The following is a 24,931-nucleotide window of genomic DNA, read 5'->3' as shown; positions in this document are numbered from 1 at the left end:
GGTGTCTTACCTGCGTGTACTCGGCCAGCTCGAAGTAGGCCATGCCGATGTGGGTGAGCACCCAGCCGGTGTTATAGTGCTGCGGCGGGAGGGAGGTCAGGATGTTGACGGCTTCTCGACAGTTGTACGAGCACAAGGCCTGGTAGCCACGCCCCAGTTCCCGAAGCAACACCATCACGCTGTCTGGGGACGCAGGAAATGCACCGCTCTCAACAAAACACTGGAACTTTCCTCTGACGTCCATTTTCAAGAAGGGCCTGTGGTCACATGTCATTCTCAACTTCTACGCCTGTGCTGCGGCCAATGGAAGTGGAGCAACACTGCAACAACACTAACAGTAACACTGCTAACTGGAGCAGTAATTAGTAACTGTAACAGTAGCTGTACTAACAATTTTAACAGTAACTGTACTAACTGTAGTAGTAACAGCACTAACTAGTAGTGACTAGTAACAGTACTAACTGTAGTAGTAACTGTACTAACTGTAGTAGTAATTAGTAACTGTAACAGTAACTGTACTAACAATTTTAACATTAACTGTACTAATAGTAACTACTAACTGTAGTAGTAACAGTACTAACTGTAGTAGTAACTAGTAACAGTACTAACTAACATTAACTGTACTAACTGTAGTAGTAACTGTAACAATAACTGTAGTAACTAACAGTAACTGTACTAACTGTAGTAGTAACTGTAACAGTAACTGTAGTAACTAACAGTAAATGTACTAACTGTAGTAGTAACTGTAACAATAACTGTAGTAACTAACAGTAACTGTACTAACTGTAGTAGTAACTGTAACAGTAACTGTAGTAACTAACAGTAAATGTACTAACTGTAGTAGTAACTGTAACAATAACTGTAGTAACTAACAGTAAATGTACTAACTGTAGTAGTAACTGTAACAATAACTGTAGTAACTAACAGTAAATGTACTAACTGTAGTAGTAACTGTAACAATAACTGTAGTAACTAACAGTAAATGTACTAACTGTAGTAGTAACTGTAACAGCAACTGTAGTAACTAACAGTAAATGTACTAACTGTAGTAGTAACTGTAACAGTAACAGCAGTAATTTAAGATTAAGATTAAAGTAGCAATGATTGTCACACACACAGTAGATGTGGTGAAATTTGTCCTCTGCATTTGTCCCATCCCCTTGGGGAGCAGTGGGCAGCAGCGGCGCCGCGCCCGGGAATCATTTTGGTGATTTAACCCCCAACTCCAACCCTTTGTTGCTGAGTGCCAAGCAGGGAGGTTATGGCTCCCATTTTTATAGTCGTTGGTATGACTCGGCTGGGATTTGAACTCCAACCTACCGATTGTTACAGTAACTAGTAACTAACAGTACCAGCGGTAGTAGTAACAGTAACTGTACTAACTAGCAGTAACTGTTACAATAACTGTAGTAACTAGTAGTAACTAACAGTAATAGTAGTAACTGTAGTAACTACTAACTAACACTAACTACTAACAGTAACTGTACTAACTGTAGTAGTAACTGTAACAGTAATTATACTAACTGTAGTAACTACTAACTAACAGTAACTGTACTAAGAGTAACTACTAACTGTAGTAGTAACTGTAACAGTAACTGGAGCAGTGCTAGCATTTTACATCACTTGAAGTTTTTCCTTGCCCTGATGCGGGATGTAAGCCGAGGATGTGGTTGTGGCTTGTGCAGCCCTTTGAGACATTTAGGGCTGTATAAATCAACTTTGATTGGTTGTATTGTGATGTCAAAATGGTCAAAGACATGATTGTGTCCGTATGGCGCAGGAATGTTCTGGTACCAGCTCCCAGGACGCTCAGTACTTACCTGCTGCAGCTCTCTGGTACTGGGGCATCTTGGTGTCAGCCAGACTCAGACTCGGGTCCAGTCGGAGGATGTCCAGGCTGTCATTCAGGTTGCTGCTGTTTGGGGTCTTGGTGGGTTTACATTTGCTTTTCCTGTTTGGAATCTTGGTGAGGGACTTCATCTTTAACTTCTTACTATTCTCCTGCAGGGACAAAGACGCTGGCCAGGCTGGAGGACTGAGGAGGATCTCAAGAACAGTGTTTGTGTGGTGGTACCTTGGCAGTGGAGCTGGCACTAGTGAACAGCCTGGAGCTTCTTCTGGGCTGAACATTTGGAGGACCAGACATACTGGGACTGAGCACCTGAGGTGAAGCACTGAAGGGAAGGAGGAAGAGGACAACCTTACAGAGCCTAAGCTAGGGCAGGTCAGAGGAAAGCTGGAGTTACCTGGTGTGAGGAGCAGATGTCTGGGATGGGTTTAACGGTATGGGGAGAACATCCCGACTATTCCCACTCTGACTGAAGACGGTCTTGGACTGTGTGATCCTGGACACACACTGACAGACAGCAGGAAGGACGTCAGCTATGAGAAGCCGCCTGGAAGCACTTTCCGAGCACTACCTTTTTGCTGGGGGCGCTGGATTGTGTTTCCATGCTGGATGAATAATTCTGGAGGTATGTGGGTTCTCCAGGGCTGGGCTCCAAGGGCAAGACGCCAAAGCTAAGCGCACACACACACACACACACTGTGTGAAGGAAAGTACACACTCAACACACTCTGGATCCAACTCACCTCGGCGTGAGCGGACTGAGAGCAGCCGGTCCTCCCAGTAAACTCCTCCCACTTTTAGATTTGTTCTGTTTAGCCAATAAGGTGCCAGCTGATGCTAAGGAAACCGCGTTGCCCAATAGGGAGCCCGTCTCCGGGGAGATGAGGGAGGAGTCGATGTAGGAAAGCGACAAATCAGAGGTCTGTTTTGCATTGGATGATTCTAAGTTCAAACGATTTAACTCCTGAAGAAGAAACAAGTACAAAGATGATAAACAACTGATCATATACAGTGTGTGTGTGTGTGTGTGTGTATATATGTAATAGACTCAGTCCATGGTCATTTGATACAGGAGTTACTATTAAGGAGTGCTTTCTTTCACCTCAACTCCTTCTATTGTTTTTCCATTTTTGAAATATCCATGATCATTTCAGCTTATTATTTTTGAATCACCCTGTGTGTGTGCGAATATATATATATATATATATTATATATATATATATTTTATATATATATTAAATATATAATATATATATATATATATAATATATATGTATACGTGTGTATATATATATATATATATATATATATATATATATATATATATATATATATATATATATATATATATATATATACACACACATGTCCATACATACACATATATATACACACATATACTGTACATATATACACATAAATATACACACATATACATATATACACGTATATATATAGAGCTTTACTCTAAAGATTTTTTATTGATATTAAATATATTTATGATTGTGATAATGAACGTTTATGATTGTGATATTAAATATGTTTATAATTGTGATAGTAAATATGTTTATGATTGTGCTAATATGTTTGAGTGTGATAATAAATATGTTTATGATTGTGATATTAAATATATTTATGATAATAAATATGTTTGATTGTGATAATAAATATGTTTATGATTGTGATATTAAATATGTGTATCATTGTGATATTAAATATACTTATGATTGTGATACTAAATACACTTATGATTGTGATGTTAAATATGTTTATGATTGTGGTGTTACATGTTTATGACTGATAATAAATATGTTTATGATTGTGATGTTTATGATTGTGATATTAAATATGTTCATGATTGTGATATTAAATATGTTGATGATTGTGATAGTAAATATGTTATGATTGTGATATTAAATATGTTTATGACTGTGATATTAAATGTTATGATTGTGATAATAGATATGTTTATGATAAGTGATAATATGTTTATGATTGTGATACATGTTTATGACTGTGATATTAAATATGTTAATGATTTTGATAATAAATATGTTATGATTGTGATAATAAATATGTTTATGATTGTGATATTAAGTATGTTTATGATTGTGATAATAAATGTGTTTATGATATTAAATGTTTATGATATTGTGATAATAAATGTGTTTATGATTGTGTACCAGTGTGTGCTGTGGCGTCTCCATGAAGGCAGTCTCCATGCGATGCGAGGAGTTCTGTGCCGGACTCACAGATGTTGGGGGCGGGACTATTGAAGGGTGCTGCAAGGAGGACAGTCTGAAGACCTGATCTGGATCAGGTTTGTCACCTGCAACAACACACATGGCCTCAGTGAGGGTCACAGCTCAGGTGTGGAGGGAAGGAGGGAGGGAGGGAGGCGTTACCTAGGAGACAGAGGTTCTGGAAAGGCGACCACAGGAACGGATTGAGGGACAAACTTTTCTGGAAGCACTCTGCACCTTTAGCAGCTCGATCTGTCTTGCTGTTACAACAGAAAGTAAGTTGTCAGTCATTCAGCAGGTCATCTCAATCCCAACTCACCAGTAAATGTCCATCTCACCAGTAAATGTCCATGTTACCAGTAGATATCCTTACTACCTGTAAATGTAGCTATTACCAGTAAATATCCTTACTACCAGTAAATATCCTTTTAATGAGTACATTTAAATATTACCAGTAAATATCCTTTTTACCAGTAAATGTCCATATTACCAGTAAATGTCCTGGTTGCCAGTAAATTTAAATATTACCAGTAAATGTCCATAATGCCAGTAAATATCCTTTTTACGAGTAAATGTAAATATCACCAGTAAATATCCTTATGAGTAAATGTAAATATTACCTGTAAATGTCCATATTACCAGTAAATGTACATATTAATAGTTAATGTACATATTACCAGTAAATGTACATATTAATAGTTAATGTACATGTTACCAGTAAATGTCTATATTACCAGTAAATGTAAATATTACCTGTAAATGTTTATATTAACAGTAAATGTACATATTACCTGTAAATGTCCATATTACCAGTAAATGTAAATATTACCTGTAAATGTTTATATTACCAGTAAATGTCCATATTACCAGTACATGTCCATATTACCAGTAAATGTCCTTATAACCAGTAAAAGTCCTTATAACCAGTAAAAGTCCTTATAACCAGTAAATGTCCATATTACTAGTAAATGTCCTTATAACCAGTAAATATCTTTATTACCAGTAAATATCTTTATTACCAGTAAATGGACATATTACCAGTAAATGTACACATTACCGGGTTACCCACATATGCGGTCCTCTCCAAGGTTTCTCATAGTCATTCACATTGACGTCCCACTGGGGGGAGTTTTTCCTTGCCCGTATGTGGGCTCTGTACCGAGGATGTCGTTGTGGCTTGTACAGCCCTTTGAGACACTTGTGATTTAGGGCTATATAAATAAACATTGATTGATTGATTACCAGTAAATGTACACATTACCAGTAAATGTACACATTACCAGTAAATGTACATATTACCAGTAAATATCCTTACTACCAGTAAATGTAGATATTACCAGTAAATGTACATATTACCAGTAAATATCCTTACTACCAGTAAATGTAGATATTACCAGTAAATGTACATATTACCGGTAAATGTACATTTTACCAGTAAATATCCTTACTACCAGTAAATGTAGATACTACCAGTAAATGTAGATATTACCAGTAAATATCCTTACAACCATAAATGTAGATATTACCAGTAAATATCCTTACAACCATAAATGTACATATTACCAGTAAATATCCTTACTACCAGTAAATGTAGATATTACCAGTAAATGTAGATATTACCAGTAAATATCCTTACTACCAGTAATTTTACATATTACCAGTAAATATCCTTACTACCAGTAAATGTACATATTACCAGTAAATATCCTTACTACCAGTAAATGTTGATATTACCAGTAAATGTACATATTACCAGTAAATGTACATATTACCAGTAAATATCCTTACTACCAGTAAATGTAGATATTACCAGTAAATGTAGATATTACCAGTAAATATCCTTACAATCATGAATGTAGATATTACCAGTAAATATCCTTACAACCATAAATGTACATATTACCAGTAAATATCCTTACTACCAGTAAATGTAGATATTACCAGTAAATGTAGATATTACCAGTAAATATCCTTACTACCAGTAATTTTACATATTACCAGTAAATATCCTTACTACCAGTAATTGTACATGTTACCAGTAAATATCCTTACTACCAGTAAATGTTGATATTACCAGTAAATATCCTTACTGCCAGCATAGGTCCACATTACTAGTAAATGTAGATATTACCAGTAAATATCTCTTACCAGTAAATGTGTCCCAGCAAGGACAGTGTGAAGGAGGCGGAGTCTCCAAACTCTGTGACGAGGTCATCTTGACTCTTTTGTTTGTTCAGAACTCCACCGATCAGAACCTGCTCCCCTTCTGCCAACCTGACACACAAAGAGGGCGTCACACAAAGGTGGTGGCGTCGCACAAGGGTGGTGGCGTCGCACAAGGGTGATGGCGTCACACAAGGGTGGTGGCGTCACACAAGGGTGGTGGTGTCACACAAGGGTGGTGGCGTCACACAAGGGTGGAATTCACACTTTGGCTACTTACTTGCTGAGCTCCACGCAGCACTTGGCCAACAGGAATCGAACCTGCGGCGTGGTTGAACTGTGAGCCTTCAGCAGCCGGTACGCCTTGTAAGCTTTCCCCGATTGGTAGTAACATGTCGCCAAAAGGTAGAGCGCCTCCTCCGACCTCACTGACACACACACAATTATAAACACTTTAATGAGTGACACACACCCACCCACCCACACACACACACACACACACACACACACACACACACACACACACACACACACACACACACACACACACACACACACACACACACAGACACACACACACACACACACACACACACACACACACACACACACACACACACACACACACACACACACACACACACACACACACACACACTTATAAACACTTTAATGAGTGACACACACCCACACCCACACACACACCCACACACACACACACAGAGGATGTAGTACTATACATAGTATGCATAAAATACTGGTAAATTAGTTGTATTTCCCACACTCGCCTTCCCTTTTAGATGCTGGAGTAAGTTTTTTGTGCCTCTGCCTTTTTTAAACACTTTGCAGCAATTGTTCCACGCCTGTTGCCGTAAAACCAAACCAGTGAAAACTTTTCCTTTCTTTGGAAGAAAAGTCCCGCTCTCATTAGCGCTAGCCATGTTTTACTATGTGAGCCGCTAAGGAAGCAAGGGGGCGAGGGTGAGGTCTACACAAGCTCCCCGTAGCAAGAGGAGAAAATAATACGGATTTTTTATTTTTTGAAATCAACTGCAAGAAAATAGTCAAAGTATGGATAACATGGATGTACATCACAACATCTTTACCTTCAGCATAGAGTCTCTCAGCAAGGAAAACTGCATCCAGGTAAGCATAATGGTTCAGTGCTTGCCACACTGCAGCCTGCAAACACAAGACTTACCAATCACAACTCATGTGGTCATAAGTCACTCATGTAGGGCTGGGCCATATGGACGAAAAAGTATACCGGTATCTTGATATATTTTTACTTAAACTCCATATTCCATATATATCTCAATATATTTTCTGGTGAAAATATTTATATAAAGATATTCATTTTTGAGCCAGATTCAGTGAAGTTGAAGTGAATGACAACTGTACTGTAAACACTTTTATTAACCAGTTAGTCAAGGTGGGTATTAACAGCACAGAAAATAAACTACTTAAGTAGCACAGAATTGTATAACATAAATAAAATAGAAACATATTCTTATAGCATAGCTGTGCAAATAATACAAAATGTATCAAACTCAAATAAAAAATACATTTGCAGGCAGGCCCTTTTTAATTCCCAGTGGACGATGTAAAACCCACGTACGGTTCTGTGGTCCTACTAGACTACATGTCTGTGGGTTCTGTGGTCTTACTAGACTACATGTATGTGGGTTCTGTGGTCCTACCAGACCACATGTCTGTGGGTTCTGTGGTCCTGCCAAACCACATGTCTGTGGGTTCTGTGGTCCTGCCAGACCACATGTCTGTGGTCCTACCAGACCACATGTCTGTGGTCCTACCAGACCACATGTCTGTCGGTCCTGTGGTCCTACCAGACCACATGTCTGGGGATTCTGTGGTCCTACCAGACCACATGTCTGTGGGTTCTGTGGTCCTACCAGACCACATGTCTGTGGGTTCTGTGGTCCTACCAGACTACATGTCTGTGGGTTCTGTGGTCCTACCAGACTACATGTCTGGTCAGCGCCAAGTAAGTGACTTGACTTCATTGTACGACTATGATCTTGTTGTTTGTTTCAGAATGATTCAACTATTCCATGCATGTCAAAATATAAAGAGTAGAACAAAATGTCAGCTACTGTCTTGTTGTAAAACATCAATGAAAATGAAAGTTAGCATTTAGACAGACTAGACTGTAGCAAACATGTTTGCCACAATTATGTCTTCTTAAATGTGTATTCTAGTTTAAATTTAGGCTTGTAAACAAGTTGTATCATACATTTGTCCAAATGTGTCCAAGTAGACACATTGTGGGTTTCCTGGACGTGGTCTACATGGCCAAAAGAAACATCTAAGGAAGAGAATCCCTCTGCCATCTTTCACTAGTTTACTTAATATATAAATCTTGAATATTCCCTCTTCTCTTCTCAGACTCTCTCGTCATTTGGGATGTCTGTGTGATGTCACTTCCTGGTTCCATGACCCGCCCTATCTTGCCTCTGATTGGCCTAATCTCAACCAATGGTGACTCATCATAGTAAACAACCAACCAATCATGGATGTTCTTATACTGTTGTCATAAGCCATATTAAGTGTTACTCTCATGTTGTCATAAGCCATATTAAGTGTTACTCTCATGTTGTCATAAGTCATTTATTGTTACTCTCATATTGTCTTAAGTCATATTCAGTGTTACTCTCATGTTGTCATAAGCCATATTAAGTGTTACTCTCATGTTGTCATAAGTCATTTATTGTTACTCTCATGTTGTCATAAGTCATATTCACTGTTACTCTCATGTTGTCAGAAGTCATATTCACTGTTACTCTCATGTTGTCTTAAGTCATATTCAGTGTTACTCTCATGTTGCCATAAGTCATATTCACTGTTACTCTCATGTTGTCATAAGTCATATTCAGTGTTACTCTCATGTTGTCATAAGTCATATTCAGTGTTACTCTCATGTTGTCATAAGTCATTGATTATTACTCTCATGTTGTCATAAGTCATATTCACTGTTACTCTCATGTTGTCATAAGGCATATTCAGTGTTACTCTCATGTTGTCATAAGTCATTGATTATTACTCTCATGTTGTCATAAGTCATATTCAGTGTTACTCTTATGTTGTCATAAGTCCTCTTGAATATTACTCATATTGTCTTAAGTCAAATTAAAATAGGACAAAGTGCACGACTAAAACAGGACAAAGTGCATGACTAAAAGAGGACAAAGTGCATGACTAAAAGAGGACAAAGTGCACGACTAAAAGAGGACAAAGTGCATGACTAAAAGAGGACAAAGTACACGACTAAAAGAGGACAAAGTGCATGACTAAAAGAGGACAAAGTGCATGACTAAAAGAGGACAAAGTGCATGACTAAAAGAGGACAAAGTACACAACTAAAACAGGACAAAGTACACGACTAAAAGAGGACAAAGTACACGACTAATAGAGGACAAAGTGCATGACTAAAAGGACAAAGTACACGACTAAAACAGGACAAAGTGCACGACTAAAAGGACAAAGTACACGACTAAAACAGGACAAAGTACATGACTAAAACAGGACAAAGTACACGACTAAAACAGGACAAAGTGCACGACTAAAAGAGGACAAAGTGCATGACTAAAAGAGGACAAAGTGCATGACTAAAAGAGGACAAAGTGCATGACTAAAACAGGACAAAGTGCATGACTAAAAGAGGATGATTAAAACAGGAAAAAGTGCACTACTAAAACAGGACAAAGTGCATGACTAAAACAGGACAACGTGCATGACTAAAAGAGGACAAAGTGCATGACTAAAACAGGACAAAGTACATGACTAAAACAGGACAAAGTCCACGACTAAAAGAGGACAAAGTGCACGACTAAAAGAGGACAAAGTGCACGACTAAAAGAGGACAAAGTGCATGACTAAAACAGGACAAAGTACACGACTAAAACAGGACAAAGTGCATGACTAAAACAGGACAAAGTGCATGACTAAAAGAGGATAATTAAAACAGGACAAAGTACACGACTAAAACAGGACAAAGTGCACTACTAAAACAGGACAAAGTGCATGACTAAAAGAGGATAATTAAAACAGGACAAAGTACACGACTAAAACAGGACAAAGTGCACGACTAAAACAGGACAAAGTGCACTACTAAAACAGGACAAAGTGCATGACTAAAAGAGGACAAAGTGCACTACTAAAACAGGACAAAGTGCATGACTAAAAGAGGATGATTAAAACAGGACAAAGTGCATGACTAAAACAGGGTAAAGTGCACGACTAAAACAGGACAAAGTGCATGACTAAAACAGGACAAAGTGCATGACTAAAACAGGACAAAGTGCATGACTAAAAGAGGATAATTAAAACAGGACAAAGTACACGACTAAAACAGGACAAAGTGCACTACTAAAACAGGACAAAGTGCATGACTAAAAGAGGACAAAGTGCACTACTAAAACAGGACAAAGTGCATGACTAAAAGAGGATGATTAAAACAGGACAAAGTGCATGACTAAAACAGGGTAAAGTGCACGACTAAAACAGGACAAAGTGCATGACTAAAACAGGACAAAGTGCATGACTAAAACAAGACAAAGTACACGACTAAAACATGACAAAGTGCATGACTAAAACAGGACAAAGTGCATGACTAAAACAGGACAAAGTACACGACTAAAACATGACAAAGTGCATGACTAAAAGAGGACAAAGTGCACTACTAAAACATGACAAAATGCATGACTAAAAGAGGATGATTAAAACAGGACAAAGTGCATGACTAAAAGAGGAAAAAGTGCACGATTAAAACAGGACAAAGTGCATGACTAAAAGAGGAAAAAGTGCACAATTTAAATAGGACAAAGTGCACGACTAAAAGAGGACAAAGTGCATGACTAAAAGAGGATGAATAAAACAGGACAAAGTGCATGACTAAGAGGACAAAGTGCACGACTAAAACAGGACAAAGTGCACTACTAAAACAGCACAAAGTGCATGACTAATAGAGGAAAAAGTGCACGATTAAAACAAGACAAAGTGCACTACTAAGACAAAGTGCACGATTAAGATAGGACAAAGTGCACTACTAAAACAGGACAAATTGCATGACTAAAAGAGGATGATTAAAACAGGACAAAGTGCACGACTAAAACAGGACAAAGTGCACTACTAAAAGAGGACAAAGTGCATGACTAAAAGAGGATGAATAAAACAGGACAAGGTGCATGACTAAGAGGAAAAAGTGCACGATTAAAACAGGACAAAGTGCATGACTAAAAGAGGAAAAAGTGCACGACTAAAATAGGACAAAGTGCACGAGTAAAAGAGGATGAATAAAACAGGACAAAGTGCATGACTAAAACAGGACAAAGTACACGACTAAAACAGGACAAAGTGCATGACTAAAAGAGGAAAAAGTGCACGACTAAAATAGGACAACGTGCACGACTAAAAGAGGATGAATAAAACAGGACAAAGTGCACGACTAAGAGGAAAAAGTGCACGACTAAAACAGGACAAAGTACACGACTAAAACAGGACAAAGTGCATGACTAAAAGAGGACAAAGTGCACTACTAAAAGAGGACAAAGTGCATGACTAAAAGAGGATGAATAAAACAGGACAAAGTGCATGACTAAGAGGAAAAAGTGCACGACTAAAACAGCACAAAGTGCATGACTAATAGAGGATGATTAAAACAGGACAAAGTGCATGACTAAAAGAGGAAAAAGTGCACGATTAAAACAGGACAAAGTGCACTACTAAAACAGGACAAAGTGCACGATTAAGATAGGACAAAGTGCACGACTAAAACAGGACAAAGTGCACTACTAAAACAGGACAAAGTGCATGACTAAAAGAGGACAAAGTGCACTACTAAAACAGGACAAAGTGCACGACTAAAACAGGACAAAGTGCATGACTAAAACAGAACAAAGTACACGACTAAAAGAGGACAAAGTGCATGACTAAAACAGGACAAAGTACACGACTAAAAGAGGACAAAGTGCACTACTAAAAGAGGACAAAGTGCATGACTAAAAGAGGATGAATAAAACAGGACAAAGTGCATGACTAAGAGGAAAAAGTGCACGATTAAAACAGGACAAAGTGCATGACTAAAAGAGGAAAAAGTGCACGACTAAAATAGGACAAAGTGCACTACTAAAACAGGACAAAGTGCACTACTAAAACAGGACAAAGTGCACGACTAAAACAGGACAAAGTGCATGACTAAAACAGAACAAAGTACACGACTAAAAGAGGACAAAGTGCATGACTAAAACAGGACAAAGTACACGACTAAAAGAGGACAAAGTGCACTACTAAAAGAGGACAAAGTGCATGACTAAAAGAGGATGAATAAAACAGGACAAAGTGCATGACTAAGAGGAAAAAGTGCACGATTAAAACAGGACAAAGTGCATGACTAAAAGAGGAAAAAGTGCACGACTAAAATAGGACAAAGTGCACTACTAAAACAGGACAAAGTGCACTACTAAAACAGGACAAAGTGCATGACTAAAAGAGGACAAAGTGCACTACTAAAACAGGACAAAGTGCATGACTAAAAGAGGACAAAGTGCACAACTAAAACAGGACAAAGTGCATGACTAAAACAGGACAAAGTGCATGACTAAAACAGAACAAAGTGCATGACTAAAACAGGACAAAGTACACGACTAAAAGAGGACAAAGTGCACTACTAAAAGAGGACAAAGTGCATGACTAAAAGAGGATGAATAAAACAGGACAAAGTGCATGACTAAGAGGAAAAAGTGCACGATTAAAACAGGACAAAGTGCATGACTAAAAGAGGAAAAAGTGCACGACTAAAATAGGACAAAGTGCACTACTAAAACAGGACAAAGTGCATGACTAAAAGAGGACAAAGTGCACTACTAAAACAGGACAAAGTGCATGACTAAAAGAGGAAAAAGTGCACGACTAAAATAGGACAAAGTGCACTACTAAAACAGGACAATGTGCATGACTAAAAGAGGACAAAGTGCACTACTAAAACAGGACAAAGTGCATGACTAAAAGAGGATGATTAAAACAGGATAAAGTGCACGACTAAAACAGGACAAAGTGCACGACTAAAACAGGACAAAGTGCATGACTAAAACAGGACAAAGTGCACTACTAAAACAGGACAAAGTGCACGACTAAAACAGGAAAAAGTGCACAACTAAAACAGGACAAAGTGCACGACTAAAACAGGACAAAGTGCACGACTAAAACAGGACAAAGTGCACGACTAAAACAGGACAAAGTGCACAACTAAAACAGGACAAAGTGCATGACTAAAACAGGACAAAGTGCATGACTAAAACTCAATGTCATAAGTCATATTGATTATTACTCTCATGTTGTCATAAGTCATATTGATTATTACTCTCATGTTGTCATAAGCCATATTCAGTGTTACTCTCATGTTGTCATAAGTCACATACAAACCCTGTTTCCATATGAGTTGGGAAATGGTGTTAGATGTAAATATAAACGGAATACAATGATTTGCAAATCCTTTTCAAGCCAGATTCAGTTGAATATGCTACAAAGACAACATATTTCATGTTCAAACTCATAAACTTTATTTTTTTGCAAATAATCATAACTTTAGAATTTGATGGCAGCAACATGTGACAAAGTAGTTGGGAAAGGTGGCAATAAATACTGATAAAGTTGAGGAATGCTCATCAAACACTTATTTGGAACATCCCACAGGTGTGCAGGCTAATTGGGAACAGGTGGGTGCCATGATTGGGTATAAAAGTAGATTTCATGAAATGCTCAGTCATTCACAAACAAGGATGGGGCGAGGGTCACCACTTTGTCAACAAATGCCTGAGCAAATTGTTGAACAGTTTAAGAACAACCTTTCTCAAGCAGCTATTGCAAGGAATTGAGGGATTTCACCATCTACGCTCCGTAATACCATCAAAGGGTTCAGAGAATGTGGAGAAATCACTGCAGGTAAGCAGCTAAGCCCGTGACCTTCCATCCCTCAGGCTGTACTGCATCAACAAGCCACATCAGTGTGTAAAGGATATCACCACATGGAACACTTCAGAAACCCACTGTCAGTAACTACAGTTGGTCGCTACATCTGTAAGTGCAAGTTAAAACTCCTATGCAAGGCGAAAACCATTTATCAACAACACCCAGAAACGCAGTCGGCTTCGCTGGGCCTGAGCTCATCTAAGATGGACTGATACAAAGTGGAAAAGTGTTCTGTGGTCTGACGAGTCCACATTTCAAATTGTTTTTGGAAACTGGGGACGTCGTGTCCTCCGGACCAAAGAGGAAAAGAACCATCCGGATTGTTCTAGGCGCAAAGTGTAAAAGGCAGCATGTGTGATGGTATGGGGGTGTATTAGTGGCCAAGACATGTTCTAGGGTGAAAGTGTAAAAGGCAGCATGTGTGATGGTATGGGGGTGTATTAGTGGTCAAGACATGTTCTAGGGTGAAAGTGTAAAAGGCAGCATGTGTGATGGTATGGGGGTGTATTAGTGGTCAAGACATGTTCTAGGGTGAAAGTGTAAAAGGCAGCATGTGTGATGGTATGGGGGTGTATTAGTGGTCAAGACATGTTCTATGGTGAAAGTGTAAAAGGCAGCATGTGTGATGGTATGGGGGTGTATTAGTGGTCAAGACATGTTCTATGGTGAAAGTGTAAAAGGCAGCATGTGTGATGGTATGGGGGTGTATTAGTGGTCAAGACATGGGTAACTTACACATCTGTGAAGGCACCATTAATGCTGAAAGGTACATACAGCTTTTGGAGCAACATATGTTGCCATCCAAGCAACGTTACCATGGACGCCCCTGCTTATTTCAGCAAGACAATGCCAAGCCACGTGTTACATCAACGTGGCTTCATAGTAAAAGAGTGCGGGTACTAGACTGGCCTGCCTGTAGTCCAGACATTGAAAATGTGTGGCACCTGCAATGTGAGAAGGGAGACCCCCGGACTGTTGAACAACTTAAGCTGTACATCAAGCAAGAATGGGAAAGAATTCCACTTCAAAAATGTGTCTCCTCACTTCCCAAACCTTTACTGAGTGTTGTTCAAAGGAAAGGCCATGTAACACAGTGGTGAACATGCCCTTTCCCAACTACTTTGTCACGTGTTGCAGCCATGAAATTCTAAGCTAATTATTATTTGCAAAAAAAAAATAAAGTTTATGAGTTTGAACATGAAATATGTTGTCTGTGTAGCATATTCAACTGAATATGGCTTGAAATGGATTTGCAAATCATTGTATTCCGTTTATATTTACATCTAACACCATTTACCAACTCATATGGAAACGGGGTTTCCATATGCTCATCATTACATGAGAGAAGATGTAATGATGAGCGGACATGAGAGAAGATGTAATGATGAGCGGACATGAGAGAAGATGTAACGATGAGCGGACATGAGAGAAGATGTAACGATGAGCGGACATGAGAGAAGATGTAACGATGAGCGGACATGAGAGAAGATGTAACGATGAGCGGACATGAGAGAAGATGTAACGATGAGCGGACATGAGAGAAGATGTAACGATGAGCGGACATGAGAGAAGATGTAACGATGAGCGGACATGAGAGAAGATGTAACGATGAGCGGACATGAGAGAAGATGTAACGATGAGCGGACATGAGAGAAGATGTAATGATGAGCGGACATGAGAGAAGATGTAACGATGAGCGGACATGAGAGAAGATGTAATGATGAGCGGACATGAGAGAAGATGTAACGATGAGCGGACATGAGAGAAGATGTAACGATGAGCGGACATGAGAGAAGATGTAACGATGAGCGGACATGAGAGAAGATGTAACGATGAGCGGACATGAGAGAAGATGTAACGATGAGCGGACATGAGAGAAGATGTAACGATGAGCGGACATGAGAGAAGATGTAATGATGAGCGGACATGAGAGAAGATGTAACGATGAGCGGACATGAGAGAAGATGTAACGATGAGCGGACATGAGAGAAGATGTAACGATGAGCGGACATGAGAGAAGATGTAACGATGAGCGGACATGAGAGAAGATGTAACGATGAGCGGACATGAGAGAAGATGTAACGATGAGCGGACATGAGAGAAGATGTAACGATGAGCGGACATGAGAGAAGATGTAACGATGAGCGGACATGAGAGAAGATGTAACGATGAGCGGACATGAGAGAAGATGTAACGATGAGCGGACATAAGAGAAGATGTAACGATGAGCGGACATGAGAGAAGATGTAACGATGAGCGGACATGAGAGAAGATGTAACGATGAGCGGACATGAGAGAAGATGTAACGATGAGCGGACATGAGAGAAGATGTAACGATGAGCGGACATGAGAGAAGATGTAACGATGAGCGGACATGAGAGAAGATGTAATGATGAGCGGACATGAGAGAAGATGTAATGATGAGCGGACATGAGAGAAGATGTAACGATGAGCGGACATGAGAGAAGATGTAATGATGAGCGGACATGAGAGAAGATGTAACGATGAGCGGACATGAGAGAAGATGTAACGATGAGCGGACATGAGAGAAGATGTAACGATGAGCGGACATGAGAGAAGATGTAACGATGAGCGGACATGAGAGAAGATGTAACGATGAGCGGACATGAGAGAAGATGTAATGATGAGCGGACATGAGGGAAGATGTAACGATGAGCGGACATGAGAGAAGATGTAACGATGAGCGGACATGAGAGAAGATGTAATGATGAGCGGACATGAGAGAAGATGTAATGATGAGCGGACATGAGAGAAGATGTAATGATGAGCGGACATGAGAGAAGATGTAATGATGAGCGGACATGAGAGAAGATGTAATGATGAGCGGACATGAGAGAAGATGTAACGATGAGCGGACATGAGAGAAGATGTAACGATGAGCGGACATGAGAGAAGATGTAATGATGAGCGGACATGAGAGAAGATGTAACGATGAGCGGACATGAGAGAAGATGTAACGATGAGCGGACATGAGAGAAGATGTAACGATGAGCGGACATGAGAGAAGATGTAATGATGAGCGGACATGAGAGAAGATGTAATGATGAGCGGACATGAGAGAAGCTAACCAGCTGATAGCTAGCACTGCTAGCCGCCATGCTAACTAGCCAACAATAAATAACCTTCTTAAAAGGAGCACATTGTCGAGGGGCTGCGCGGCAAAGTCAAAGAAATATCAGCGATAATCCGTGAAAAATGTTTAGTCGCTTTTTCGTGCGTTTGATGCGACAAGAAGAATTAGCAGTGCAGCGTTAGCAAGGGAGAAAATATCACTTTCCAACTTGACTTCTTCCAACTTACTGCTGGCCTTCATGATCCAGCACTTCCGCACTTATCTGTCCGCTAAAAGCTCCACAATGTCTAAATGTTACAATATCGCTAAAAGCTCCACAATGTCTAAATGTTGCAATAAACACCTCTGCTAGTGGCGACATGAATAGTCCCTAGCTAACTCTTGCCACCTCCGTGATGTGTCGGCGGCAGAGAGAAAGGATGATGGCGGGATGCGAGGCCTGTGTACCCGGGGAAAGAGTGCACTTGGGCGGCCTGTGTACCCGGGGAAAGAGGGTACTTGGGCGGCCTGTGTACCCGGGGAAAGAGGGCACTTGGGCGGCCTGTGTACCCGGGGAAAGAGGGCACTTGGGCGGCCTGTGTACCCGTGGAAAGAGGGCACTTGGGCGGACTGTGTACCCGGGGAAAGAGTGCACTTGGGTGGCCTGTGTACCCGGGGAAAGAGGGCACTTGGGCGGAATGTGTACCCGGGGAAAGAGGGCACTAGGGTGGCCTGTGTACCCGGGGAAAGAGGGCACTTGGGCGGACTGTGTACCCGGGGAAAGAGGGCACTTGGGCGGCCTGTGTACCCGGGGAAAGAGGGCACTTGGGCGGCCTGTGTACCCGAGGAAAGAGGGCTGTTGGGCGGCCTGTGTACCCGGGGAAAGAGGGCACTTGGGTGGCCTGAAGCAGCAATAAAGCCGATGGCGGGATGCGAGGCCCGTGTACCCGGTGAAAGAGGGCACTTGGGTGGACTGAAGCAGCAGCTGAGACCGGGAGGTGAAAGAGCAGCAGGACGTGACCGAGTGTCCACTTTCCCTTCATGACAACGAATCCAAAGCTTTTATTTACCTGAACAGGTTCCTGCAGCACCGTCATTCCGTCTCGCTGTCCCTCTTTTCTCCCTTTTCTTTCTTCACCTCAGTCTACAGCAACATTTGAACATTCCGACCGTTAGCGGCCGATCATTTCCGAAGAATGCCGAGTGGCCCACAGACCGGAAGTCAGCAACAGGGTAGAGAAGGCAAGGACGCGAGTGCGCCCTCTAACGGCCGAAGTGAGAATAACATCCCAAACAGCATAAGACTAAAATGTTCTGCTGTGTTGTTCGTCCATCCATTTCCTACCGCTTGTCCCTCTCGCTTGTACACCAAACATTCACATTTATACACCAAACATTTACATTTATACTCCAAACATTTACATTTATACACCAAACATTTACATTTATACACCAAACATCTACATTTATACACCAAAAATTTACATTTATACACCAAACATTTACATTTATACACCAAACATCTACATTTATACACCAAACATTTACATTTATACACCAAACATTTACATTTATACACCAAACATTTACATTTATACACCAAACATCTACATTTATACACCAAACATCTACATTTATACACCAAACATTTACATTTATACACCAAACATCTACATTTATACACCAAACATTTATACACCAAACATTTACATTTATACACCAAACATTTACATTTATACACCAAACATCTACATTTATACACCAAACATTTCCTATTATACACCAAACATTTACATTTATACACCAAACATTCACATTTATACACCAAACATTTACATTTATACACCAAACATTTATACACCAAACATCTACATTTATACACCAAACATTTACATTTATACACCAAACATTTACATTTATACACCAAACATTCACATTTATACACCAAACATTCACATTTATACACTAAACATTTACATTTATACACCAAACATTTACATTTATACACCAAACATTCACATTTATACACCAAACATTCACATTTATACACTAAACATTTACATTTATACACCAAACATTTACATTTATACACCAAACATTCACATTTATACACCAAACATTCACATTTATACTCCAAACATTTACATTTATACACCAAACATTCACATTTATACACCAAACATTTACATTTATACACCAAACATCTACATTTATACACCAAACATTTACATTTATACACCAAACATTTACATTTATACACCAAACATCTACATTTATACACCAAAAATTTACATTTATACACCAAACATTTACATTTATACACCAAACATCTACATTTATACACCAAACATTTATACACCAAACATTTACATTTATACACCAAACATTTACATTTATACACCAAACATCTACATTTATACACCAAACATTTCCTATTATACACCAAACATTTACATTTATACACCAAACATTCACATTTATACACCAAACATTTACATTTATACACCAAACATTTATACACCAAACATCTACATTTATACACCAAATATTTACATTTATACACCAAACATTTACATTTATACACCAAACATTTACATTTATACACCAAACATTCACATTTATACACCAAACATTCACATTTATACACTAAACATTTACATTTATACACCAAACATTTACATTTATACACCAAACATTTACATTTCTACACCAAACATCAGAGGTGTGGACTCGAGTCACATGACTTGGACTCGAGTCAGACTCGAGTCATGAATTTGATGACTTTAGACTGGACTTGACAAAATGTAAAGAGACTTGCAACTCGACTTAGACTTTAACATCAATGACTTGTGACTTCACTTGGACTTGAGCCTTTTGACTTGACATGACTTGCTACTTTCCCCAAAACCTAAAGCTTAAACAGTTATTTGGGAGCGCTCCGTATCTTTCATTTTCTACGTCTGTGTCTATCAGCGTGTTGTTCCTGTCAGCGTGTGTGCTCTCAGTACAACAGCCAATCAAATTAGATCTACGTTGTTTTCATCACATAGCCTTCATCCAATCAAATTGCAGGACAACCAATGAACAAGAGTTGTCAAACAACGCGGCAGTGAGAAACAATTATGCCAAAATTGGTTACATACGGGTATTAAAACTACGACTTGGTGAACAAAAAAGGAATTGCAGTATGCTGAACATGCAGTTGGAATATTACAGACGGAGACGCAACAACTTCCAACTTGGTTGGACATTTGAAGTTGCACAAAGAAGGGTAAGTTTTGAATGTAAGCTAACGTTTATTGGCTAAGTAACATGACTTTTATTTGCTGTGTAGTTAAATCAGTGAGGCTGTAAACTCACTGCTAACGTCATAACCATAGACATGTTTTAAGGGTACGCAGCATGGAGCGCTACTGCCTACTGGCGCAGACGAGACGCGGGGCCGCCATCTTGGAGTGGTGATCCGCTCCACTCAGTGCAATTCATTTGGCAGGAGCAATGAACTGTCAGCGCATTTAATTCATCTTACCTCACTCAATACCACTGATTTTCACGCGCTTTTTTTCCCATACATGTAGCTATGATAAAGGACACATGTTTTGGCGTGTTTTATTATTCATAGTTTGCTTAACAGTAATATAATATTCTTATACGCTATAATTGACCAGACGTCCGAGATCAAAACTGGGAATATAAGCCCAGAGAAGGGGAAAAAAACGATCAGCTATTTTTAAATTGAAGACACAATATGATTAGGTTATATATACATGCTACATAAACAATGTATGAATACATTAGATATCTATATATTTTAGGGACCTATAGACTATCTCTGTTGCTGCAGCAGCAGAGAGTTTATTCTGTTTTGACACTTTGTATTGATATTTTGTATTACATTCTTTCCTTAAATGATAATGTTTACAGTGATTGTTATATATGTATTTTTTTATCTATGTCGCTTTGGATAAAAGCGTCTGCCAAATAATTAAACATAAACATATATAAACACCTGAAAGTCTTTATATCAGTTAAAACCACCAATCTGTTTCACTGGATTCGGAATAAAACCAAATGCTGTCTAACTCAACAATGTTAGTATTTGAATATTGTTACTTGAAGACTTATTCCTGGTTACAATTACACTGTTAAGAAAGTATTGTCTTATACTTTGCCTAAAATGAGAATGCATCATAATCAGTGGCGGCTGGTGAATTTTGTTTTAGGTGGGGCTGAAAGTTTGTAAAGCAAACCCCTGTAGGGGCGTCATCCTCCCCCAGAAGATTTATTTGTGATTCTCACATACAAATATTGAAGATCTTTGCTCCTTCTCAACTCTGTGGTAATATTCTTTTCACAAAATACAACCAATAGTACGTTAATGTTAAATCTTACTTGTGAAAAGTAATCCCCCGATTCCTATTTTCAACAGTCCGCTCATTTAAGTAGGAAAACGCTGAACACCAGCCCGGCATCTTTGTGTTCTACCTGTCAACTGTCAGTTTAGGCTGCTCGCCGGCTCCTCATCCCCACTTCAAGATGGCGGCCAAATTGCTCGCACACACCAACCAATGCTGCGTCTACTTATAAGATGTCTATGGTTATAACGTCATTGCAAACACAGCAATCTGTTGCGTCCACTGCAGTTCGCTACCTTATTCATACTTTTTGTCAAGTGATTTTTTTTAAGCAGGGTTGCATGAGGTACCTACACATAACGTTACGTTAGTCAATGTATCACACACAGTAACATAACGTTAGTCAATGTATCACACACAGTAACGTAACGTTAGTCAATGTATCACACACAGTAACGTAACGTTAGTCAATGTATCACACACAGTAACGTAACGTTAGTCAATGTATCACACACAGTAACGTAACGTTAGTCAATGTATCACACACAGTAACGTAACGTTAGTCAATGTATCACACACAGTAACGTAACGTTAGTCAATGTATCACACACAGTAACGTAACGTTAGACGGCGGTCAGCAGCACCGCATATTTTAGCCACCTACAAAAAGACAAACATAGTCAAATAAGGGTCAGTTAAAATGTATACTATATTAAGAATATGTGTACATATTGCATAGGGCACTGACATTTAAAAAGTACAACTCTGTTCATTGTTATGTTCATGTATTTGTTATGTTTTTCATGTGTACGCACACGTCAACACACATACAGTATGAGATGAGATAAGGTAAGAACAGGATAGAAACTGCTGTGGAACTAGTTACAATGCAATATGCCATGGAAATACAATGTTAACACTTTTGTACAAATAAGTACAGTTGCACTTGTTTTTGCAAATGTGTTTATTCTGTAAAGGAATGAGTTAAATGTTTAAAATTGTTTAAACTATTAAAATGACTGGTTAATAGTGATATTATGAATTGCGATGTCAGCACTATTTTTTTTCCTGCAATTACAAATGCACTTGTTTTAATAAATAAATACAGCGTTTTAAAAGCATACACAATCTGTATAAAAATATTAGTCTGTGGTTAAAAGGACTTGAAAGGACTTGAAACTCAAAATGCAGGACTTGGGACTTGACTTGAGACTTTCCAGTCTTGACTTTGGACTTGACTCGGGACTTGCCTGTCTTGACTCGGGACTTGACTCGAGACTTGAGGGCAAAGACTTGAGACTTACTTGTGACTTGCAAAGCAATGACTTGGTCCCACCTCTGCCAAACATTTACATTTATACACCAAACATTTACATTTATACACCAAACATTTACATTTATACACCAAACATTTACATTTATACACCAAACATCTACATTTATACACCAAACATTTATACACCAAACATTTACATTTATACACCAAACATCTACATTTATACACCAAACATTTATACACCAAACATTTACATTTATACACCAAACATCTACATTTATACACCAAACATTTACATTTATACACCAAACATTTACATTTATACACCATACATTTACATTTATACACCAAACATTTACATTTATACACCAAACATCTACATTTATACACCAAATATTTACATTTATACACCAAACATTTACATTAAAATAAAAAAATACAGTAAATATATCCATCGATCCATTTTCTACCGCTTGTCCTTTTCGGGGTTGTGGGGGTGCTGGAGCCTATCCCAGCTGCATTAGGGAAGAAGGTGGAGTACACCTGGACAAGGAAGGTAGGTACACTTGGACAAGGAAGGCGTGTACACCTGGACAAGTAAGGTGGGGTACATCTGGACAAGGAAGGAGAAGTACACCTGGACAAGGAAGGTGGGGGTACACCTGTACAAGGAAGGCGTCGTACACCTGGACAAGGAAGGTAGGGTACACCTGGACAAGGAAGGCGATGTACACCTGGACAAGGAAGGCGTCGTACACCTGGACAAGGAAGGTAGTGTACACCTGGACAAGGAAGGCAAAGTACACCTAGACAAGGAAGGCGATGTACACCTGGACAAGGAAGGCGTGTACACCTGGACAAGGAAGGCAGGGTACACCTGGACAAGTAAGGCGGTGTACACCTGGACAAGGAAGGTAGAGTATACCTGGACAAGGAAGGTAGGGTACACCTGGACAAGGAAGGTTGGGTACACCTGGACAAGAAAGGTAGAGTACACCTGGACAAGGAAGGCGTGTACACCTGGACAAGTAAGGTGGGGTACACCTGGACAAGGAAGGTAGTGTACACCTGGACAAGGAAGGCGATGTCAATATCAATTCCTAGATATGGTTGAAACTATTTAAAGTGCACTACGCATAATAAACGCAATATTAATATTGCTACTACGGATAATCTCAACAAAAACTCGTCGAAACAGCCCACTACCTATAATATGGGCTTTTTAAACATAAGATCATTGTCTCCCAAAACGTTATTAGTTAATGAAGTCATTAGAGACAACAATCTTAACGACATTGGTCTCAGTGAAACCTGGCTCAAACCAAACGATTTTTTTGCGCTAAATGAGGCTTCTCCTCCTAACTATACGAATGCACATATTGCCCGTCCCCTTAAAAGGGGAGGGGGTGTCGCACTAATATACAATGACAACTTTAACCTTACTCCTAACCTAAATAATAAATATAACTCGTTTGAGGTGCTTACTATGAGGTCTGTCACACCGCTGCCTCTCCACCTGGCTGTTATCTACCGCCCCCCTGGGCCCTATTCGGACTTTATCAGTGAATTCTCAGAGTTTGTTGCTGATCTAGTGACGCACGCCGACAATGTAATCATAATGGGGGACTTTAACATCCATATGAATACCCCATCGGACCCTCTGTGCATGGCGCTCCAGACTATAATTGATAGCTGTGGTCTTACACAAATAATACATGAACCCACGCATCGCAACGGTAATACAATAGATCTAGTGCTTGTCAGGGGTGTCACCACCTCCAAAGTTATGATACTCCCATACACTGAAGTAATGTCAGATCATTACCTTATAAAATTTGAAGTTCTGACTCATTGTCAACAAACTAATAATAATAATAATAACTACTATAGCAGCCGCAACATTAATGCTGCCACAACGATGACTCTTGCTGACCTACTGCCTTCGGTAATGGCACCATTCCCAAATTATGTCGGGTCTATTGATAA

General features: G+C 39.3%; 1 protein-coding gene across 1 annotated transcript in view; it reads right to left on the bottom strand.

Moving 5' to 3' along the window:
• cdc27 (cell division cycle 27) overlaps positions 1-18,522 on the bottom strand; it is a 39,050-nt gene extending 20,528 nt beyond the window's left edge. Inside the window, exons 1-12 of the mRNA XM_062037252.1 lie at positions 18,385-18,522; positions 7,362-7,437; positions 6,536-6,683; positions 6,241-6,366; positions 4,255-4,352; positions 4,033-4,178; positions 2,593-2,813; positions 2,421-2,520; positions 2,247-2,356; positions 2,075-2,174; positions 1,821-2,001; positions 11-183 (exon numbers count right to left, since the gene is read on the bottom strand). Of these exons, the coding sequence (XP_061893236.1) occupies positions 11-183; positions 1,821-2,001; positions 2,075-2,174; positions 2,247-2,356; positions 2,421-2,520; positions 2,593-2,813; positions 4,033-4,178; positions 4,255-4,352; positions 6,241-6,366; positions 6,536-6,683; positions 7,362-7,437; positions 18,385-18,411 (1,506 nt within the window). The 5' untranslated portion in view covers positions 18,412-18,522. The remainder of the gene's footprint in view (positions 1-10; positions 184-1,820; positions 2,002-2,074; positions 2,175-2,246; positions 2,357-2,420; positions 2,521-2,592; positions 2,814-4,032; positions 4,179-4,254; positions 4,353-6,240; positions 6,367-6,535; positions 6,684-7,361; positions 7,438-18,384) is intronic.
• Between the last annotated feature and the right edge of the window lie 6,409 nt (positions 18,523-24,931).

The sequence above is a fragment of the Entelurus aequoreus genome, linkage group LG25 (assembly GCF_033978785.1).
Source record: "Entelurus aequoreus isolate RoL-2023_Sb linkage group LG25, RoL_Eaeq_v1.1, whole genome shotgun sequence".
Classification (NCBI taxonomy): Eukaryota; Metazoa; Chordata; class Actinopteri; order Syngnathiformes; family Syngnathidae; genus Entelurus; species Entelurus aequoreus.
Note: the sequence above shows the minus strand (reverse complement) of the source record. Positions and strands in the feature narration are given on the sequence as shown.